Below are 17214 nucleotides of genomic sequence, written 5' to 3'. Positions count from 1 at the left end.
CTGTTCAGGTACAGGGAGGGAAAATTCAGAATGTCCAATTCACCTAACAGCACGTCTTTCGGGACTTGTGGGAGGAAACCGGAGCACCCGGAGGAAACCCACGCAGACACGGGGAGAACGTGCAGACTCCGCACAGACAGTGACCCAGCGGGGAATCGAACCCGGGTCCCTGGTGCTGTGACATTTGGTACATTTATAGATTATTGACAAATGTGATCTCATCAACAATTTACAGAATGATTGAATATTGAAAAAGGTTCAGACATCTGGGGTGGTCAGAAATGAGGTTCAGGGGGAGGGAACAAGACTTTGGATTATTTGAGTAGATAAAAGAACATGTTTCATTTGTAGCAAAAATTAGAAGACGTAAGAATGGGTCGAGAAATATCCAATATGTAACTGTCCTATAATGCCTCAATAAGGGCAGGAGGTTAAAGGGCATGAGGGATCAATGACATCCGATAATACTCCAATACCCGTCTGACAGTGCAGCACTCCCTCAGTACTGACCCTCTGACAGTGCAGCACTCCCTCAGTACTGACCCTCTGACAGTGCAGCACTCCCTCAGTACTGACCCTCTGACAGTGCGGCACTCCCTCAGTACTGACCCCCTGACAGTGCAGCACTCCCTCAGTACTGACCCTCTGACAGTGCAGCGCTCCCTCAGTACTGACCCTCTGATAGTGCAGCACTCCGTCAGTACTGATCCTCTGACAGTGCGGCGCTCCCTCAGTACTGACCCTCTGACAGTGCAGCACTCCCTCAGTACTGACCCTCTGACAGTGCGGCACTCCCTCAGTACTGACCCTCTGACAGTGCAGCACTCCCTCAGTACTGACCCTCTGACAGTGCAGCGCTCCCTCAGTACTGACCCTCTGATAGTGCAGCACTCCGTCAGTACTGATCCTCTGACAGTGCTGCACTCCCTCAGTACTGACCCTCTGACAGTGCGGCACTCCCTCAGTACTGACCCCCTGACAGTGCAGCACTCCCTCAGTACTGACCCTCTGACAGTGCGGCACTCCCTCAGTACTGACCCTCTGACAGTGCAGCACTCCCTCAGTACTGATCCTCTGACAGTGCGGCACTCCCTCAGTACTGACCCTCTGACAGTGCTGCACTCCCTCAGTACTGACCCTCTGACAGTGCGGCACTCCCTCAGTACTGACCCCCTGACAGTGCGGCACTCCCTCAGTACTGACCCTCTGACAGTGCGGCACTCCCTCAGTACTGACCCCCTGACAGTGCAGCACTCCCTCAGTACTGACCCTCTGACAGTCCAGCGCTCCCTCAGTACTGACCCTCTGATAGTGCAGCACTCCGTCAGTACTGATCCTCTGACAGTGCGGCGCTCCCTCAGTACTGACCCTCTGACAGTGCTGCACTCCCTCAGTACTGACCCTCTGACAGTGCGGCACTCCCTCAGTACTGACCCCCTGACAGTGCAGCACTCCCTCAGTACTGACCCTCTGACAGTGCAGCGCTCCCTCAGTACTGACCCTCTGATAGTGCGGCACTCCCTCAGTACTGACCCCCTGACAGTGCGGCACTCCCTCAGTACTGACCCTCTGACAGTGCGGCACTCCCTCAGTACTGACCCCCTGACAGTGCAGCACTCCCTCAGTACTGACCCTCTGACAGTGCAGCGCTCCCTCAGTACTGACCCTCTGATAGTGCAGCACTCCGTCAGTACTGATCCTCTGACAGTGCGGCGCTCCCTCAGTACTGACCCTCTGACAGTGCTGCACTCCCTCAGTACTGACCCTCTGACAGTGCGGCACTCCCTCAGTACTGACCCCCTGACAGTGCAGCACTCCCTCAGTACTGACCCTCTGACAGTGCAGCGCTCCCTCAGTACTGACCCTCTGACAGTGCTGCACTCCCTCAGTACTGATCCTCTGACAGTGCGGCGCTCCCTCAGTACTGACCCTCTGACAGTGCTGCACTCCCTCAGTACTGACCCTCTGACAGTGCGGCACTCCCTCAGTACTGACCCCCTGACAGTGCGGCACTCCCTCAGTACTGACCCTCTGACAGTGCGGCACTCCCTCAGTACTGACCCTCTGACAGTGCAGCACTCCCTCAGTACTGATCCTCTGACAGTGCGGCACTCCCTCAGTACTGACCCTCTGACAGTGCTGCACTCCCTCAGTACTGACCCTCTGACAATGCGGCACTCCCTCAGTACTGACCCCCTGACAGTTTTGAGGAACTGAATGGGTTCCTCTTGTCCCTTTGGTAATCGCACTAAAAGCCGAGCGTTCAATCTGAAAAGTCAATGGGAACACATCCCTGTCAGCTCCAGCGGCCCTGATGCCATGTTAACGCTCTGTCCCTCACTCGAGGGAAAGCTCCGCCTCGGAGAGCTGCTGGCCAATCTGATTGCCAACTCTCTAGTCCCTCCAGGAAGAGCGCTGCAGTGGCCGGAGGAGCCACTTGGCAGGACTAGCTCTCGGGAGCCAGAGGATTCTTAAGTGCCCGGGTTCCCTGGCAGGGAGGGTAGGGAACATCTGGATGCTCGCGAGGGCGGTGATCGAGGTCTTTGGGGGATAGGCCGCGGGGGAGGGGGAGGTCCGGAGGTCACCGGGTCTTAAGGGTAGGGTGCCCCCAGTTATAAGGAGTTCTGTTGGAAGCGACCCCTCACCTTTCCACCATGAATTGGAAGAGGAGCAGTTTCCCACTCAAGGCCTTCACACCCCACCATGAAATTGCTCCGTGTTTTGGTGCGAGCAGGAGCCCGGAGGGAGTCCTCTTTGTGGAATTTAACAATCCCTCCTCCCCCGCCTGCCCCAGAACCCACCCGGGTGGAACATTAAGGTCTTCCCTCAGTGAGGGTCAGACATCGATATGACAGAGAGCCCCCTGGCTCTGATTATTGTGAGGTACTCAACATGTATCAAATGTTCACAGGTCATGGCTACTTGATGCTGGTCAGCGTACTTTACATTTTTACTCCACCTCTTCACATTTTTCATCAATTAGATATCGAGCGAACACGTTCTGCTCCAAGTCTGATGTGGACATGTTTTGCCGCGAGGTTTCCATCCTCTGTCGCCTCAACCACCCCTGCGTTATTCAGTTTGTCGGAGCCTGCCTGGATGACCCCAGTCAGTTCGCCATCGTGACCCAGTTCATCTCGGGAGGATCCTTGTTCTCCCTCTTACATGAACAGAAGAGGTAGACTTTCCAGTAACTAACACTCTGCCGGCTGTGCTTTCACGTAATCCTACATTGCAGAAGGTGGCCATTCGGTCCATTGGTTCTTTGAAAGAGCTATCCACTTGTCCCACTCCTCCGCCTCTTTCCCTGGAGCTCTCTAAATCTTTCCCCTTCCAGCGTTTGCCCAATTCCCTTTGGAAAGTTATTGTTGAATCTGCTTCCACCGCCCTTTCAGGCAGCACCTTCCAGATCACAACAACTCGCTGTGTAAAAAACATCTTCCTCATCTCCCCCTCTGCCCCACAACAACTCGCTGTGTAAAAAACATCCTCCTCATCTCCCCCTCTGCCTCACAACAACTCGCTGTGTAAAAAACATCCTCCTCATCTCCCCCTCTGCCTCACAACAACTCGCTGTGTAAAAAACATCCTCCTCATCTCCCCCTCTGCCTCACAACAACTCGCTGTGTAAAAAACATCCTCCTCATCTCCCCCTCTGCCTCACAACAACTCGCTGTGTAAAAAACATCCTCCTCATCTCCCCCTCTGCCTCACAACAACTCGCTGTGTAAAAAACATCCTCCTCATCTCCCCCTCTGCCTCACAACAACTCGCTGTGTAAAAAACATCCTCCTCATCTCCCCCTCTGCTTCACAACAACTCGCTGTGTAAAAAACATCCTCTTCATCTCCCCCTCTGCCTCACAACAACTCGCTGTGTAAAAAACATCCTCCTCATCTCCCCCTCTGCGTCACAACAACTCGCTGTGTAAAAAACATCCTCCTCATCTCCCCCTCTGCCTCACAACAACTCGCTGTGTAAAAAACATCCTCCTCATCTCCCCCTCTGCCTCACAACAACTCGCTGTGTAAAAAACATCCTCCTCATCTCCCCTCTGCCTCACAACAACTCGCTGTGTAAAAAACATCCTCCTCATCTCCCCCTCTGCCTCACAACAACTCGCTGTGTAAAAAACATCCTCCTCATCTCCCCCTCTGCCTCACAACAACTCGCTGTGTAAAAAACATCCTCCTCATCTCCCCCTCTGCCTCACAACAACTCGCTGTGTAAAAAACATCCTCCTCATCTCCCCCTCTGCCTCACAACAACTCGCTGTGTAAAAAACATCCTCCTCGTCTCCCCCTCTTCCTCACAACAACTTGGTGTAAAAAACATCCTCCTCGTCTCCCCCTCTTCCTCACAACAACTTGGTGTAAAAAACATCCTCCTCGTCTCCCCCTCTGCCTCACAACAACTCGCTGTGTAAAAAACATCCTCCTCATCTCCCCCTCTGCCTCACAACAACTCGCTGTGTAAAAAACATCCTCCTCGTCTCCCCCTCTGCCTCACAACAACTCGCTGTGTAAAAAACATCCTCCTCGTCTCCCCCTCTTCCTCACAACAACTTGGTGTAAAAAACATCCTCCTCGTCTCCCCCTCTGCCTCACAACAACTCGTTGTGTAAAAAACATCCTCCTCGTCTCCCCCTCTTCCTCACAACAACTCGCTGTGTAAAAAACATCCTCCTCGTCTCCCCCTCTTCCTCACAACAACTCGCTGTGTAAAAAACATCCTCCTCGTCTCCCCCTCTGCCTCACAACAACTCGCTGTGTAAAAAACATCCTCCTCATCTCCCCCTCTGCCTCACAACAACTCACTGTGTAAAAAACATCCTCCTCATCTCGCCCTCTGCCTCACAACAACTCGCTGTGTAAAAAACATCCTCCTCATCTCCCCCTCTGCTTCTTTTCCCGATTCTCTTCAATCTGAGTCCCTCTGGTTACCCTCCCTCCTGTCACTTGTTACGATCGTTGTCGAGCCTATTAAGCTTTAAAAAGAAGAGAATCCCCAAGATGTCAATGAGACACAGTGCATAATGTCAGAGGTAGGCTCTTTACCCAGAGGGTAGTGGGGGCATGGAATGCACTGCCTGTGGAAGTAGTTGAGTCGGAAACATTAGGGACCTTCAAACGGCTATTGGATAGGTACATGGATTACGGTAGAATGATGGAGTGTAGATTAATTTGTTCTTAATGTAGGACAAAAGTTCGGCACAACATCGTGGGCCGAAGGGCGGGTTCTGTGCTGTATTTTTCTATGTTCTATGTTCTGTAAGAAGCAGGAGTGAGGCCACTCGGCCCCTCGAGTCTGCTCCGCTATTCTATAAGATTGAGGCTGATCTGATTTTAACCTCAACCCCACATTCCTGCCCCGCCCCCCCCCCCCCCCGCCACCCCCCCCGATAACCTTCCACCCCCTTGTTCATCAAAAATCTATCTAACTCTGCCTTGAAAACAGTCAAAGACTCTTGCTTCCACCGGCTTTTCAGCAAGAAAGTTCCAGAGACTGATGACCCTCTGGAACAAAAGGGGCGGGATTCTCCATCCCGTCCACCCGCTTTCTGGTGCAGCCCCCCCCTCGTCGACAGCAGGATTCTACGTCCCGGCAGCCGGTCAATGGGCACCCCAGTTGTGGGCGCCGCACGCTGTCGGGAATTCCGCGGGCGTGAGTGCGCTCCCGGAGAAACGGATGATGCCGCTCACGGAGAATCCAACCCAAGGTTTCTCCTCATCTCCGTCGTAAATGGGCGACCCCCTTGTTTTTAAAGATTGTCCCCTGCAAATAATTGAAGGACAAGAATTCACTTTTTAAGTGTTTTGCTGTAACAAACAAACGAAAGTAAACATGTGTCAAATGTTAATGAACTAATGTTAATTGGTACTTCTAACAAAAGAAAAGGCAAGTTTTGCTTTAACTAAATAATGTAACCAAAATATGCCTCATGAAATAATTTTACTCTAAGCTACACGTCCGACAGATTGCTCTCTCTCTTCAGGCACCGTACTCTGAAAAGACGGTGGCGCCATGGACCTTTGAGTTGATCCATGGTTATGCTCGGTAAGGTGCTAATCATGGTGCTTGCCGGTGCCGTCTAAAGATGGTTGACCAAGAATCTCTTCCATTCTGCCATGGCGCATGTTGGAAAGATTTGCAAGTTGGTACTCAACCTGTTTGCCCGTGTTATGAAGGCACCTGGGCTGGGAACATGGTCCATTCACCACATCACCACCCTTCTCACAGTTGTGTAGCATTAAAGGGGCAGTCTCGTGGTCAAACCTAGCCCTCCAGGTTTACCCCTCCCCACCAGGTCAGGACAAAACATCCAGTTGGCTTATTTCAACAATTGTTCCATTCCATCCGGGTTTTCCTGACCCGATACACACCAGCAAGGAACCACCTCGATGAATCTCCCTCCCCTTCAGCTCACAATAGTGCCGACCATCCAGAATTCCACAGGCTCCTGGATCTCACTCCACTCTGCTGAGACTGTTTTTCCCACAGAGAGTTTTCCTGCTGCTCCCCATCATATTCCTACACAACAAAGAAGACCCAAAAGTTCCAATTCTCTTCTCTCGCCTTCCGGGCAGCAACCTTTCCTCTGTTCCATGAGCTTCTGATGTGGAGATGCCGGCGTTGGACTGGGGTGGGCACAGTAAGAAGTCTTACAACACCAGGTTAAATCCAACAGGTTTGTTTCAAATCACTAGCTTTCGGAGCACTGCTCCTTCCTCAGGTGAATGAAGAGGTCGGTTCCAGAAACATATATATAGACAAATTCAATGATGCAAGACCATATTTTGAATGCGAGTCTTTGCAGGTAATTAAGTCTTTACAGGTCCAGACGGTGCAACTAGGGAAAGGGGTAATCCCAGGTTAAAGAGGTGAGAATTGTCTCAAGCCAGGACAGTTGGTAGGATTTCGCAGGCCAGATGGTGGGGGATGAATGTAATGCGACATGAATCCCAGGTCCCGGTTCAGGCTGCACTCATGCGTGCGGAACTTGGCTATAAGTTTCTGCTCGGCGAGTCTGCGTTGTTGCACGTCCTGAAGGCCGCCTTTGAGAACGCTTACCTGGAGATCAGAGGCTGAATGCCCTTGACTGCTGAAGTGTTCCCCGACTGGAAGGGAATATTCCTGCCTGGCAATTGTTGTGCGATGTCCGTTCATCCGTTGTCGCAGCGCCTGCATGGTCTCGCCAATGTACCACGCTTCGGGACATCCTTTCCTGCAGCGTATGAGGTAGACAACGTTGGCCGAGTCACACAAGTATGTACCACGTACCTGGTGGGTGGTGTTCTCACGTGTAATGGTGGTATCCATGTTGATGATCTGGCACGTCTTGCAGAGATTGCCATGGCAGGGTTGTGTCGTGTCATGGTCGCTGTTCTCCTGAAGACTGGGTAGTTTGCTGCAAACAGTGATCTGTTCGAGGTTGCGCGGTTGTTTGAAGGCAATTAGTGGGGATGTGGCCTTGGCAAGATGTTCTGCTTCATCGATGACGTGTTGAAGGCTGCGAAGAAGATGCCGTAGTTTCTCCGCCCCGGGGAAGTACTGAACGACGAAGGGTACTCTGTCGGTTGTGTCCCGTGTTTGTGTCCGGAGGAGGTCGGTGTGTTTTTTTGCTGTGGCGCGTTGGAACTGTCGATCGATGAGTCGAGCACCTTAACCCATTCTTGCGTCTTTCAGCATCCGTCGATGTCTATTACGCTCCTCCTCACCTGAGCAGATCCTGTGTATCCGGAGGGCTTGTCCATAGGGGATGGCTTCTTTAATGTGTTTAGGGTGGAAGCTGGAGAAGTGGAGCATCGTGAGGTTATTTGTGAGCTTGCGGTGAAGCGAAGTGCTGAGGTGACCGTCCTTGATGGAAGTGCGTGTGTCCAAGAATGCAATCGATTCTGGAGAGTAATCCATGGTGAGTCGGATGGTGCGATGGACCTTTAGGATCTTCTATACCTCGATCTGATCCCCTCTCGTCCTTCTAAACTCCAGCGAGTATAAACCCAAACTGTTTAATCTCTCCTCACACGTTAACCCTTTCATCCCTGGAATCAATCTGGTGACCCTCCTCTGAACGGCCTCCAATGTCCCACATCCTTCCTCAAATAAGGGGACCAAAACTGGACACAATGCTCCAGATGTGGTCTCACCTACACCGTATACAATTGCAACAACACTTCCCTACTTTTATACTCCAGGCCTTTGGCAATAAACACTAACATTCCATTTGCCTTTTTAATGAGTTCTGTGGTTTGGGGCAATTGATGACCTCGATGTCACTGATATTACTCGTGATATTAAATGATCAAACTGATTGCTTTTGAGTGTAATTGATGTCAAATGGGTGCTGTTGAATGCAAATTATGTCAACATTTGCAGGTCGGGTTGTGAAGCAGTTTGGGATGTTTTATTATTAAAAAGGCACACGCTGTGTTTGTTATTTACATTTCCAAATCTGCCTTGTTACTCTTGTACTTGAATCCACAGAATCATTGGACTTCAATCCAAATTAATTATTGCGATTGATGTGGCCAAAGGCATGGAATATCTTCACAACTTGCCTCAACCAATCATACACCGAGACCTCAACAGGTACGTTAGCCTGGGCCTCTGGGAATGGGGAAGAAACCAATGTCAGCAGTTAAATTGCTTCACTCATTCGTCCAACTGAATTTTCAAAGCTCAAAATGTTTCAGTCAGGCCATTATTCATTAATGCAAGGCAACATTAACATGGAACATGTGTGCAATCAGCAAATCGTTTTCGATAGAGATAAATGTGAGGGGTTTCATTTTTCCAGGAGGAACGAGGAGGCCACAAAGTACCTAGAAACTAAGAACCCAAGTATGGTAGAGGATCGGAAAGATCAAAGGGTACAGATACATACATCACTAAAAGTGGTGACGCAGGTTAATGAGGACAGTAAACAAACCAAATACCAGAATTCATTTCGAGAGGAATAGAATTGTTAAACTTGTACAGAACCTTGGTTACACCACGCTTGGAGCACTGGGAATAGTTAGGATATAGAGGCACGAGGGAAGGTAGACAGGATGTTTTCAGGGATTTCTAAGGATGACGTCAGAAATTAGAAGTTATACCGATCAAGAAATACTGACCTCTAGAAAAGAGAATAGTGAGGGGTTTGATCAGGTCGATGTAGAGAAGATTTTTTCACTTCTGGGGTGTTATGAGACCCAACGTACCTTCCTGTGGGGCGGAGGGTGAGAACTCCAAGACCCAATGAACATGCATTTTGCATGTGTGAACTGGGAGCGGGATGTACATACGCAATACACCATTTGAAGTTATTTACAACGACAGCACCGGCCAAGTGTGTCTGTCCAAAATGAAAGCGGCATGAAAAACTGAGCGATGTGATCTAGGAGCGGGCACATAATCGAAAAGAGTCCAAGACTGGAGGCAGGGAGAGGCCCCAGTTAAGAAGAAAGAGGAGCAGAGGGAGAGTTGCTCCAAGCAGAAAAAGGGCTGGGATTCGCAGACCTTGAGTGAAGAGCTTTCAGGAGAAACCTTGAGAAATGAAGCGGGCTCAGGAGAAGCCCTGGTGATCGAAGGAGGAAGCAGAAGGTTGGTGGCTCCACACTGCAGGCCTTTGGGGTGAAGAAGCCCCTTTGGAGCAATCCTATCGAAATGAGTATGGCCGGAGAGCTGAAATTGTGATTGTGAGTTGATGCTGGAGTTCGGATTCGGGAATCCAGGGGAACCGAATCTCGGGACCCTATGAGGTGAGCTGCTGTCGAGGCCATCTGAGCTGGGGCAACGTTTGGTGTGAATTCCAAGGTGAGATCATTGAAGATAAAGACTAGAATCCCCCGTGAGAGAGACGGTCTTTCAACAAGATGGGTTGACTCTCAGTATTTCTGACCCCTGGGTGGGTTATTAAGAAATGTGTCGAATCTGCCTTGGTCACAGCTGTCATTTGTTGTGCAGTGTGGTCTGGTCAGCTGCAGTTTGCCTGTTAATCCATATCTACCTCAATATTAACCCTGAATTTTAGAGGATAAGAGAGATATTGGGCAGGATTCTCCAATAATGGGGCTATGTCCCCATTCCAGCATCAAAATGCGGGCGTTTCCCACGCTGGACGTTCCTGAAGAAAGTCCAGAGTGATTCTCCTACCTGAAGGGGGCTGGCAGGGCCCCGGAGTGCTTCTCACAAGACTCTTCGTCAGAACGGAAGACAGATAGAAACTCAATAAATTCTGTAGTTGGAGAGAGGGGTGGAGGAGGAGGGGTGGAAGAATCGAAGGTCAGGGAAGGAGAAATTGATGAAGATGTCATGGACACAAGACATTAACGGTGGCATTAATGACTAAAGAAGTGATAATAGTGGCACAAAGGTAAGATAGCAGAATGTGTTAATAGCAGAACAAAGGGTAATGCTCAACAAAACTAAAGAACAAGTGACATGTGGCCCTGGGGAGGAGGGGGGCCGCATTGGGACCATCCAAGGAGACAAGAGGGGTTAAGATGGAGGTGAAAGTTCACAGTCTAAAGTCAGTGTTAAGCCCGGAAGGCTGAAACGTGCCTGATCGGAGGATGAGGCTCTGCTCCTTAAGCCTGCATTGGGCTTCACTGGAACATTGCAGCAGGCTGAGGACGGACATCTCTGCCCAATAACAGGATGCTGAGTTGAAATGGCAAAGGGAGAGGGAGGTTGGGGTCATGCTGCCCAGAGATTTAAAAAGATTGAAGAAATCCATGAGAGCTGAGAGTCTAAATTCTTTTCCAAATTGATAAAAAGATAAAAAGGAAAAATATTTTACAGATTACAGAAACGAAGAACAATTTAAAAATAAATTAAAAACCAATCAAATAAATTAGAGATGCAGGGCCAGGCGATGTGTTGTACCTGCATGATGTGGGAACTGGCGGACCCCATTGTGGTCCATAGTGTAGTAAGTGTTGGTTGCTCGAGGGACTTCGGCTCCGAGTTGATGAGGAAGAAAGTTTATAAGAGGGGAAAAGACATCCATGACTAAGCAAGGAAGTTAAAGATAACATAAAGACAAAAACTAAGGTGTACCATGTTGTAAAGGCCAGTGGCAAGCTGGAAGATTAACAATCTTTTAAAAATCAACAAAGGGTTACTAAAAAAGATAATAAAAAGGGAAAAGGTAAATTATGAAAGAAAATTAGCACAAAATATAAAAAATAACAAAAATTTCTGTAAGTATATAACAGGGAAGAGAGTAGCTAAAGTGAATGGTGGTCCCTTGGCGGATGAGACCGGGGAGTTAATACTGGGGGAGGTAATAGAAAGGGAGGAACATAGAACAATTATCATCGATAGGGAAACAGTACTCAACAAACTATTGGGATTGAAGACAGACAAGTCCCCAGAGCCTGATGGCCTACATCCTAGGGTGTTAAAGGAAGTAGCAGTGAAGATAATGGATCCATTGGTTATAATTTTCCAAAATTCCCTGGACAAGGGAAAGGTTCCAGTGGATTGGAAAAATGCTAATAAAACCCCTTATTCAAAAGGGGGGGGGGGAAGAATGTGGGAAATTACAGACCAGTTAGTTTAACATCTGCTGTTGGAAAATTGTTAGACTCAATTATCAAATACATAATATCAGGACATTTGGAAAGGCAAAACGCAATCCATCAGAGTCAGCATGGTTTTATGAAAGGCAAGTCGTATTTATAAGACCATAAGGCACAGGAGCAGAATTAGACCACTCGGCCCATCGAGTCTGCTCCGGCATTCAGTCATGGCTGATATTTTCTCATCCCCATTCTCCTGCCTTTTCTCCGTAACCCCTGATCCCCTTATTAATCAAGAGCCTATCTATCTCTGCCTTAAAGACACTCAGTGATTTGGCCTCCACAGCCTTCTGCGGCAAAGAGTTCCACAGATTCACCACCCTCTGGCTGAAGAAATTCCTCCTCATCTATGTTTTAAAGGATCGTCCCTTTAGTCTGAGATGGTGTCCTCTGGTTCTAGTTTTCCCTACAAGTGGAGACATCCTCTTCACGTCCACTCTATCCAGGCCCCGCAGTATCCTGTAAGTTTCAACTCCAGCCTCCCGGATTTCCTTGATCCACTACAGTTCACCTACTGCTGCAACAGGTCCACAGCAGACGCCACCTCCATGGCCCTGCACTCTACCCTGGAACACCTAGATAACAAAGACACCTATGTCAGACTCCTATTTATCGACTACAGCTCAGCCTTCAACATCATCATTCCCACAAAACTCATCTCCAAACTCTGTGGCCATGGCCTCGGCTCCTCCCTCTGCGACTGGATCCTGAACTTTCTAACCCATAGGCCACAATCAGTAAAGATAGGCAACAACACCTCCTCCACGATCATCCTCAACACCGGTGCCCCACAAGGCTGTGTCCTCAGCCCCCTACTATACTCCTTACACACCTATGACAGTGTGGCCAAATTCCCCTCCAACTCGATTTTCTAATTTGCTGATGATACCACCGTAGTGGGTCGGAATCCAAACAATGACAAAACAGAGTACAGGAATGAGATAGAGAATCTGGTGAACTGGTGCGACAACAAAAATCTCTCCCTCAATGTCAGCAAAACAAAGGAGATTGTCATCGACTTCAGGAAACGCAGTGGAGAACATGCCCCTGTCTACATCAATGGGAACAAAGTAGAAAGGGTCGAGAGCTTCAAGTTTTTAGGTGTCCAGATCACCAACAGCCTGTCCTGGTCCCCCCATGCCGACACTATAGTTAAGAAAGCCCACCAACGACTCTACTTTCTCAGAAGACTAAGGAAATTTGGCATGTCAGCTACGACCCTCACCAACTTCTACAGATGCACCATAGAAAGCATTCTTTCTGGTTGTATCACAGCTTGGTATGGAGCCTGCTCTGCCCAAGACCGCAGGAAACTACAAAAGGTCGTGAATGTAGCCCAGTCCATCACGCAAACCAGCCTCCCATCCATTGACTCTATCTACAATTCCCACTGCCTCCGAAAGGCAGCCAGCATAATTAAGGACCCCACGCACCCCGGACATACTCTCTTCCACCTTCTTCCGTCAGGAAAAAGATACCAAAGTTTGAGGTGACGTACCAACCGACTCAAGAACAGCTTCTTCCCTGCTGCCATCAGACTTTTGAATGGACCTGCTTCGTATTAAGTTGATCTTTTCTCTACACCTTGCTATAACTAACATATTCTGCAGTCTCTCCTTCCTTCCCTATGTACAGTGCATTGTGTGTACAGCATGCAAGAATCAACACTTTTCACTGTATACTAATACATGTGACAATAATAAATCAAATCAAATCAAATCAAAGTTTCAATAAGATCCCCCCATCTCCTTCTAAACTCCAATGAGTACAGACCCAGAGTCCTCAACCGTTCCTCGTACGACAAGCTCTTCATTCCAGGGATCATTCTTGTGAACCTCCTCTGGACCCTTTCCAAGGCCAGCACATCCTTCCTTAGAAACGGGGCCCAAAACTGCTCACAATACTCCAAATGCGGCCTGACCAGAGCCTTATACAGCCTCAGAAGAACATCCCTGGTCTTGTATTCTAGCCCTTTCGACATGAATGCTAACATTGTATTTGCCTTCCTAACTGCCGACTGAACGTTAACCTTAAGAGAACCTTGAACAAGGATTCCCAAGTCCCTTTGTGCTTCTGATTTCCTAAGCATTTCCCCATTTAGAAAATATTTTATGCCTCTATGTCTCCTTCCAAAGGGCATAACCTCACACTTTTCCACATTGTATTCCATTTGCCAATTCATTGCCCACTCTCCGAGCTTATCCAAGTCCTTCTGCAGCCCCCCTGCTTCCTCAATACTACCTGTCCTCTGCAGATCTTTGTATCATATTATTGTGTTCTTTGAGAAGGTGACCAAACAGGTGGATGAGGGTAAAGCAGTTGATGTGGTGTATATGGATTTCAGTAAAGCGTTTGATAAGGTTCCCCACGGTAGACTATTGCAGAAAATACGGAGGCATGGGATTCAGGGTGATTTAGCAGTTTGGATCAGAAATTGGCTAGCTGGAAGCAGACAAAGGGTGGTGGTTGATGGGAAATGTTCAGACTGGAGTCCAGTTACTAGTGGTGTACCACAAGGATCTGTTTTGGGGCCACTGCTGGTTGTCATTTTTATAAATGACCTGGAGGAGGGCGTAGAAGGATGGGTGAGTAAATTTGCAGATGACACTAAAGTCGGTGGAGTTGTGGACAGCGCAGAAGGATGTTACAAGTTACAGAGGGACATAGATAAGCTGCAGAGCCGGGCTGAGAGGTGGCAAATGGAGTTTAATGCAGAAAAGTGTGAGGTGATTAATTTTGGAAGGAATAACAGGAAGACAGAGTTCTGGGCTAATGGTAAGATTCTTGGTAGTATGGATGAACAGAGAGATCTCGGTGTCCGTGTACATAGACCCTGAAAGTTGCCACCCAGGTTGAGAGGGTTGTTAAGAAGGCATACGGTGTGTTAGCTTTTATTGATAGAGGGACTGAGTTTCGGAGCCATGAGGTCATGTTGCAGCTGTACAAAACTCTGGTGCGGCCGCATTTGGAGTATTGCGTGCAATTCTGGTTGCCGCATTATAGGAAGGATGTGGAAGCATTGGAAAGGGTGCAGAGGAGATTTACCAGGATGCTGCCTGGTATGGAGGGAAGATCTTATGAGGGAAGGCTGAGGGACTTGAGGCTGTTTTCGTTAGAGAGAAGAAGGTTAAGAGGTGACTTAATTGAGGCATACAAGATGATCAGAGGATTAGATAGGGTGGACAGTGAGAGCCTTTTTCCTGGGATGGTGATATCTAGCACGAGGGACATAGCTTTAAATTGAGGGGAGATAGATATAGGATAGATGTCAGAGGTAGGTTCTTTACTCAGAGAGTAGTACGGGCGTGAAATGCCCTGCCTGCAACAGTAGTGGACTCGCCAACATTAAGGACATTTAAATGGTCATTGGATAGACATATGGACGATAAGGGAATAGTGTAGGTGGGCTTTAGCAGGTTGGCGCAACATCGAGGGCCGAAGGGCCTGTACTGCGCTGTAATGTTCTATGTTCTATGTTCATCTGCAAACTTAGCAACAGAGCCTTCAGTTCCTTCTTCCAGATCATTAATGTATATTGTGAAAAGTTGTGGTCCCAGCATTAGATTTTGACTAATTTGCTCGAGTTCTTCGAAGATGCAACAAGCAAAGTGGCTAATGGGGATCCTGTTGATGTAGTGCGGAATTTACTAGTTGTTAACACTGGTGTAATATTCCAGTCCCACCCACGGTGCAGAAAATCCCTCCTGCAGTATATCTGGGCTTCCAAAAGGCATTTGATAAGGTGCCACACAGAAGGTTAATTCACAAAGTGAGATCACATGGGATTAGAGGTAATTTATTCGCCTGGATAGAAGACTGGCTGACGGACAGAGGGCAGAGAGTCTGGGTGGCAAGATGTAATTAGTGAGGTGCCACAGGGTTTGGCCCTCGGGCGCCAACTATTTCCAATCTACAGCTGGCTTGTAACAAGGCCAGCAGCGCGGGTTCAATTCCCGTACCAGCCTCCCCGAACAGGCGATGGAATGCGGCAACTAGGGGCTTTTCACAGTAACTTCATTTGGAGCCTACTCGTGACAATAAGCGATTATTATTATTCTTAATGACCTGGATACAGGGACAGAAGATTCTATAGCCAGATTTGCAAATGACTCTGACATAGGTGAGATGGTAAGATGCAAAGAGGAAATAAGAACTTTACAAATGGATATAGATAGGTTCCGTGAGTGGACCAAAATGTGGCAGCTGGGGTTCAACATGGATAAGTGTGAGGTCATCCATTTTGGTCAGAAAGATGGAAAGGCAACGAATTATCTAAAAGGAGAGAAACCAGAATGCTTTGGTGCAAACTTAGTCTAGTTTAAACAAAATGTTATTGGATTGGATTGGATTTGTTTATTGTCACGTGTACCGAGGTACAGTGAAAAGTATTTTTCTGCGAGTAGCTCAACAGATCATTAAGTACATGAGAAGAAAAGGGAATAAAAGAAAATACACAATAGGGCAACACAACATATACAATGTAACTACATAAGCACCGGCATCAGATGAAGCATACAGGGTAGTGTTAATGAGGTCAGTCCATAAGAGGGTCATTTAGGAGTCTGGTGACAGTGGGGAAGAAGCTGTTTTTGAATCTGTTCGTGCGTGTTCTCAGACTTCTGTATCTCCTGCCCGATGGAAGAAGTTGGAAGAGTGAGTAAGCCGGGTGGGAGGGATCTTTGATTATGCTGCCCGCTTTCCCCAGGCAGCGGGAGGTGTAAATGGAGTCAATGGATGGGAGGCAGGTTCGTGTGATGGACTGGGCGGTGTTCACGACTCTCTGAAGTTTCTTGCGGTCCTGGGCCGAGCAGTTGCCATACCGGGCTGTGATGCAGCCCGATAGGCTGCTTTCTATGGTGCATCTGTAAAAGTTGGTAAGAGTCAATGTGGACATGCCGAATTTCCTTAGTTTCCTGAGGAAGTATAGGCGCTTTTGTGCTTTCTTGGAGCTAGCGTCGACTTGGGTGGACCAGGATTCGTCCCTAACTGGATTTTCCCAAAAACCCGAGGGCCTGATCCAGGATTATGCCAGGGGGGGCCAGAGTTGGGAAGTTGAGAGGTTATATGTATCCGATTGAAAATTCTTGCTCAGCAACCTAAACAGAAAGTAATGGATTTTATTTGTCTTCTCAAACAGCCATAACATCCTGCTGTACGAAGATGGCCATGCAGTGGTAGCTGATTTTGGAGGTTTGAATTTTGAACTTGGCTGATGTATCGTGTTTCTTGAACTTCACTGAATTAAGTGGAGTTTGTTTAACCCGGAAGTTAAGCATGAAAAATACCCAATTTCTGCACATTTTTCCGATATCAAGTATTGCCCAAATGTCCTCCAAATCTCAGTAGAATGCGTCCTAATACAGGCTTTAGTCAATGCAAACAATGGGAGCCGGGCCCACAGCCCGGGATCGTAGACAGAAAAGATCACAACGTCATTGACTCATTGCATCATAGGAATGCAGCATCCTCCAGCTCAGAAGGAGGCCATTCGACCCATCGTTTCTGTGTCGGCTCATTGAAAGAGCTGTCCGTGGAAAAGGCTCGCCCCGATCTACTCGATCAAACCCTTTATGATTTTGATCACCTCTATTAAATCTCCCCTTGATCTTCTCTGCCTCAAGGAGAACAATCCCACCTCCTCCAGCCC

The 17214-nt window shown here is 48.3% G+C and overlaps 1 protein-coding gene across 1 annotated transcript in view; it reads left to right on the top strand.

Annotated features, from left to right (window-relative positions):
• Positions 1 to 17214, top strand: part of tnni3k (TNNI3 interacting kinase) — a 210991-nt gene that overhangs the window by 105853 nt on the left and 87924 nt on the right. The window contains 3 exon segments of the mRNA XM_072510295.1: positions 2984 to 3178; positions 8485 to 8589; positions 16705 to 16757. Coding sequence (XP_072366396.1) covers positions 2984 to 3178; positions 8485 to 8589; positions 16705 to 16757 — 353 coding nt within the window.

Source organism: Scyliorhinus torazame, chromosome 7, assembly GCF_047496885.1.
Source record: "Scyliorhinus torazame isolate Kashiwa2021f chromosome 7, sScyTor2.1, whole genome shotgun sequence".
Lineage (NCBI taxonomy): Eukaryota > Metazoa > Chordata > Chondrichthyes > Carcharhiniformes > Scyliorhinidae > Scyliorhinus > Scyliorhinus torazame.
This window is presented reverse-complemented; position numbering and strand designations above follow the sequence as displayed.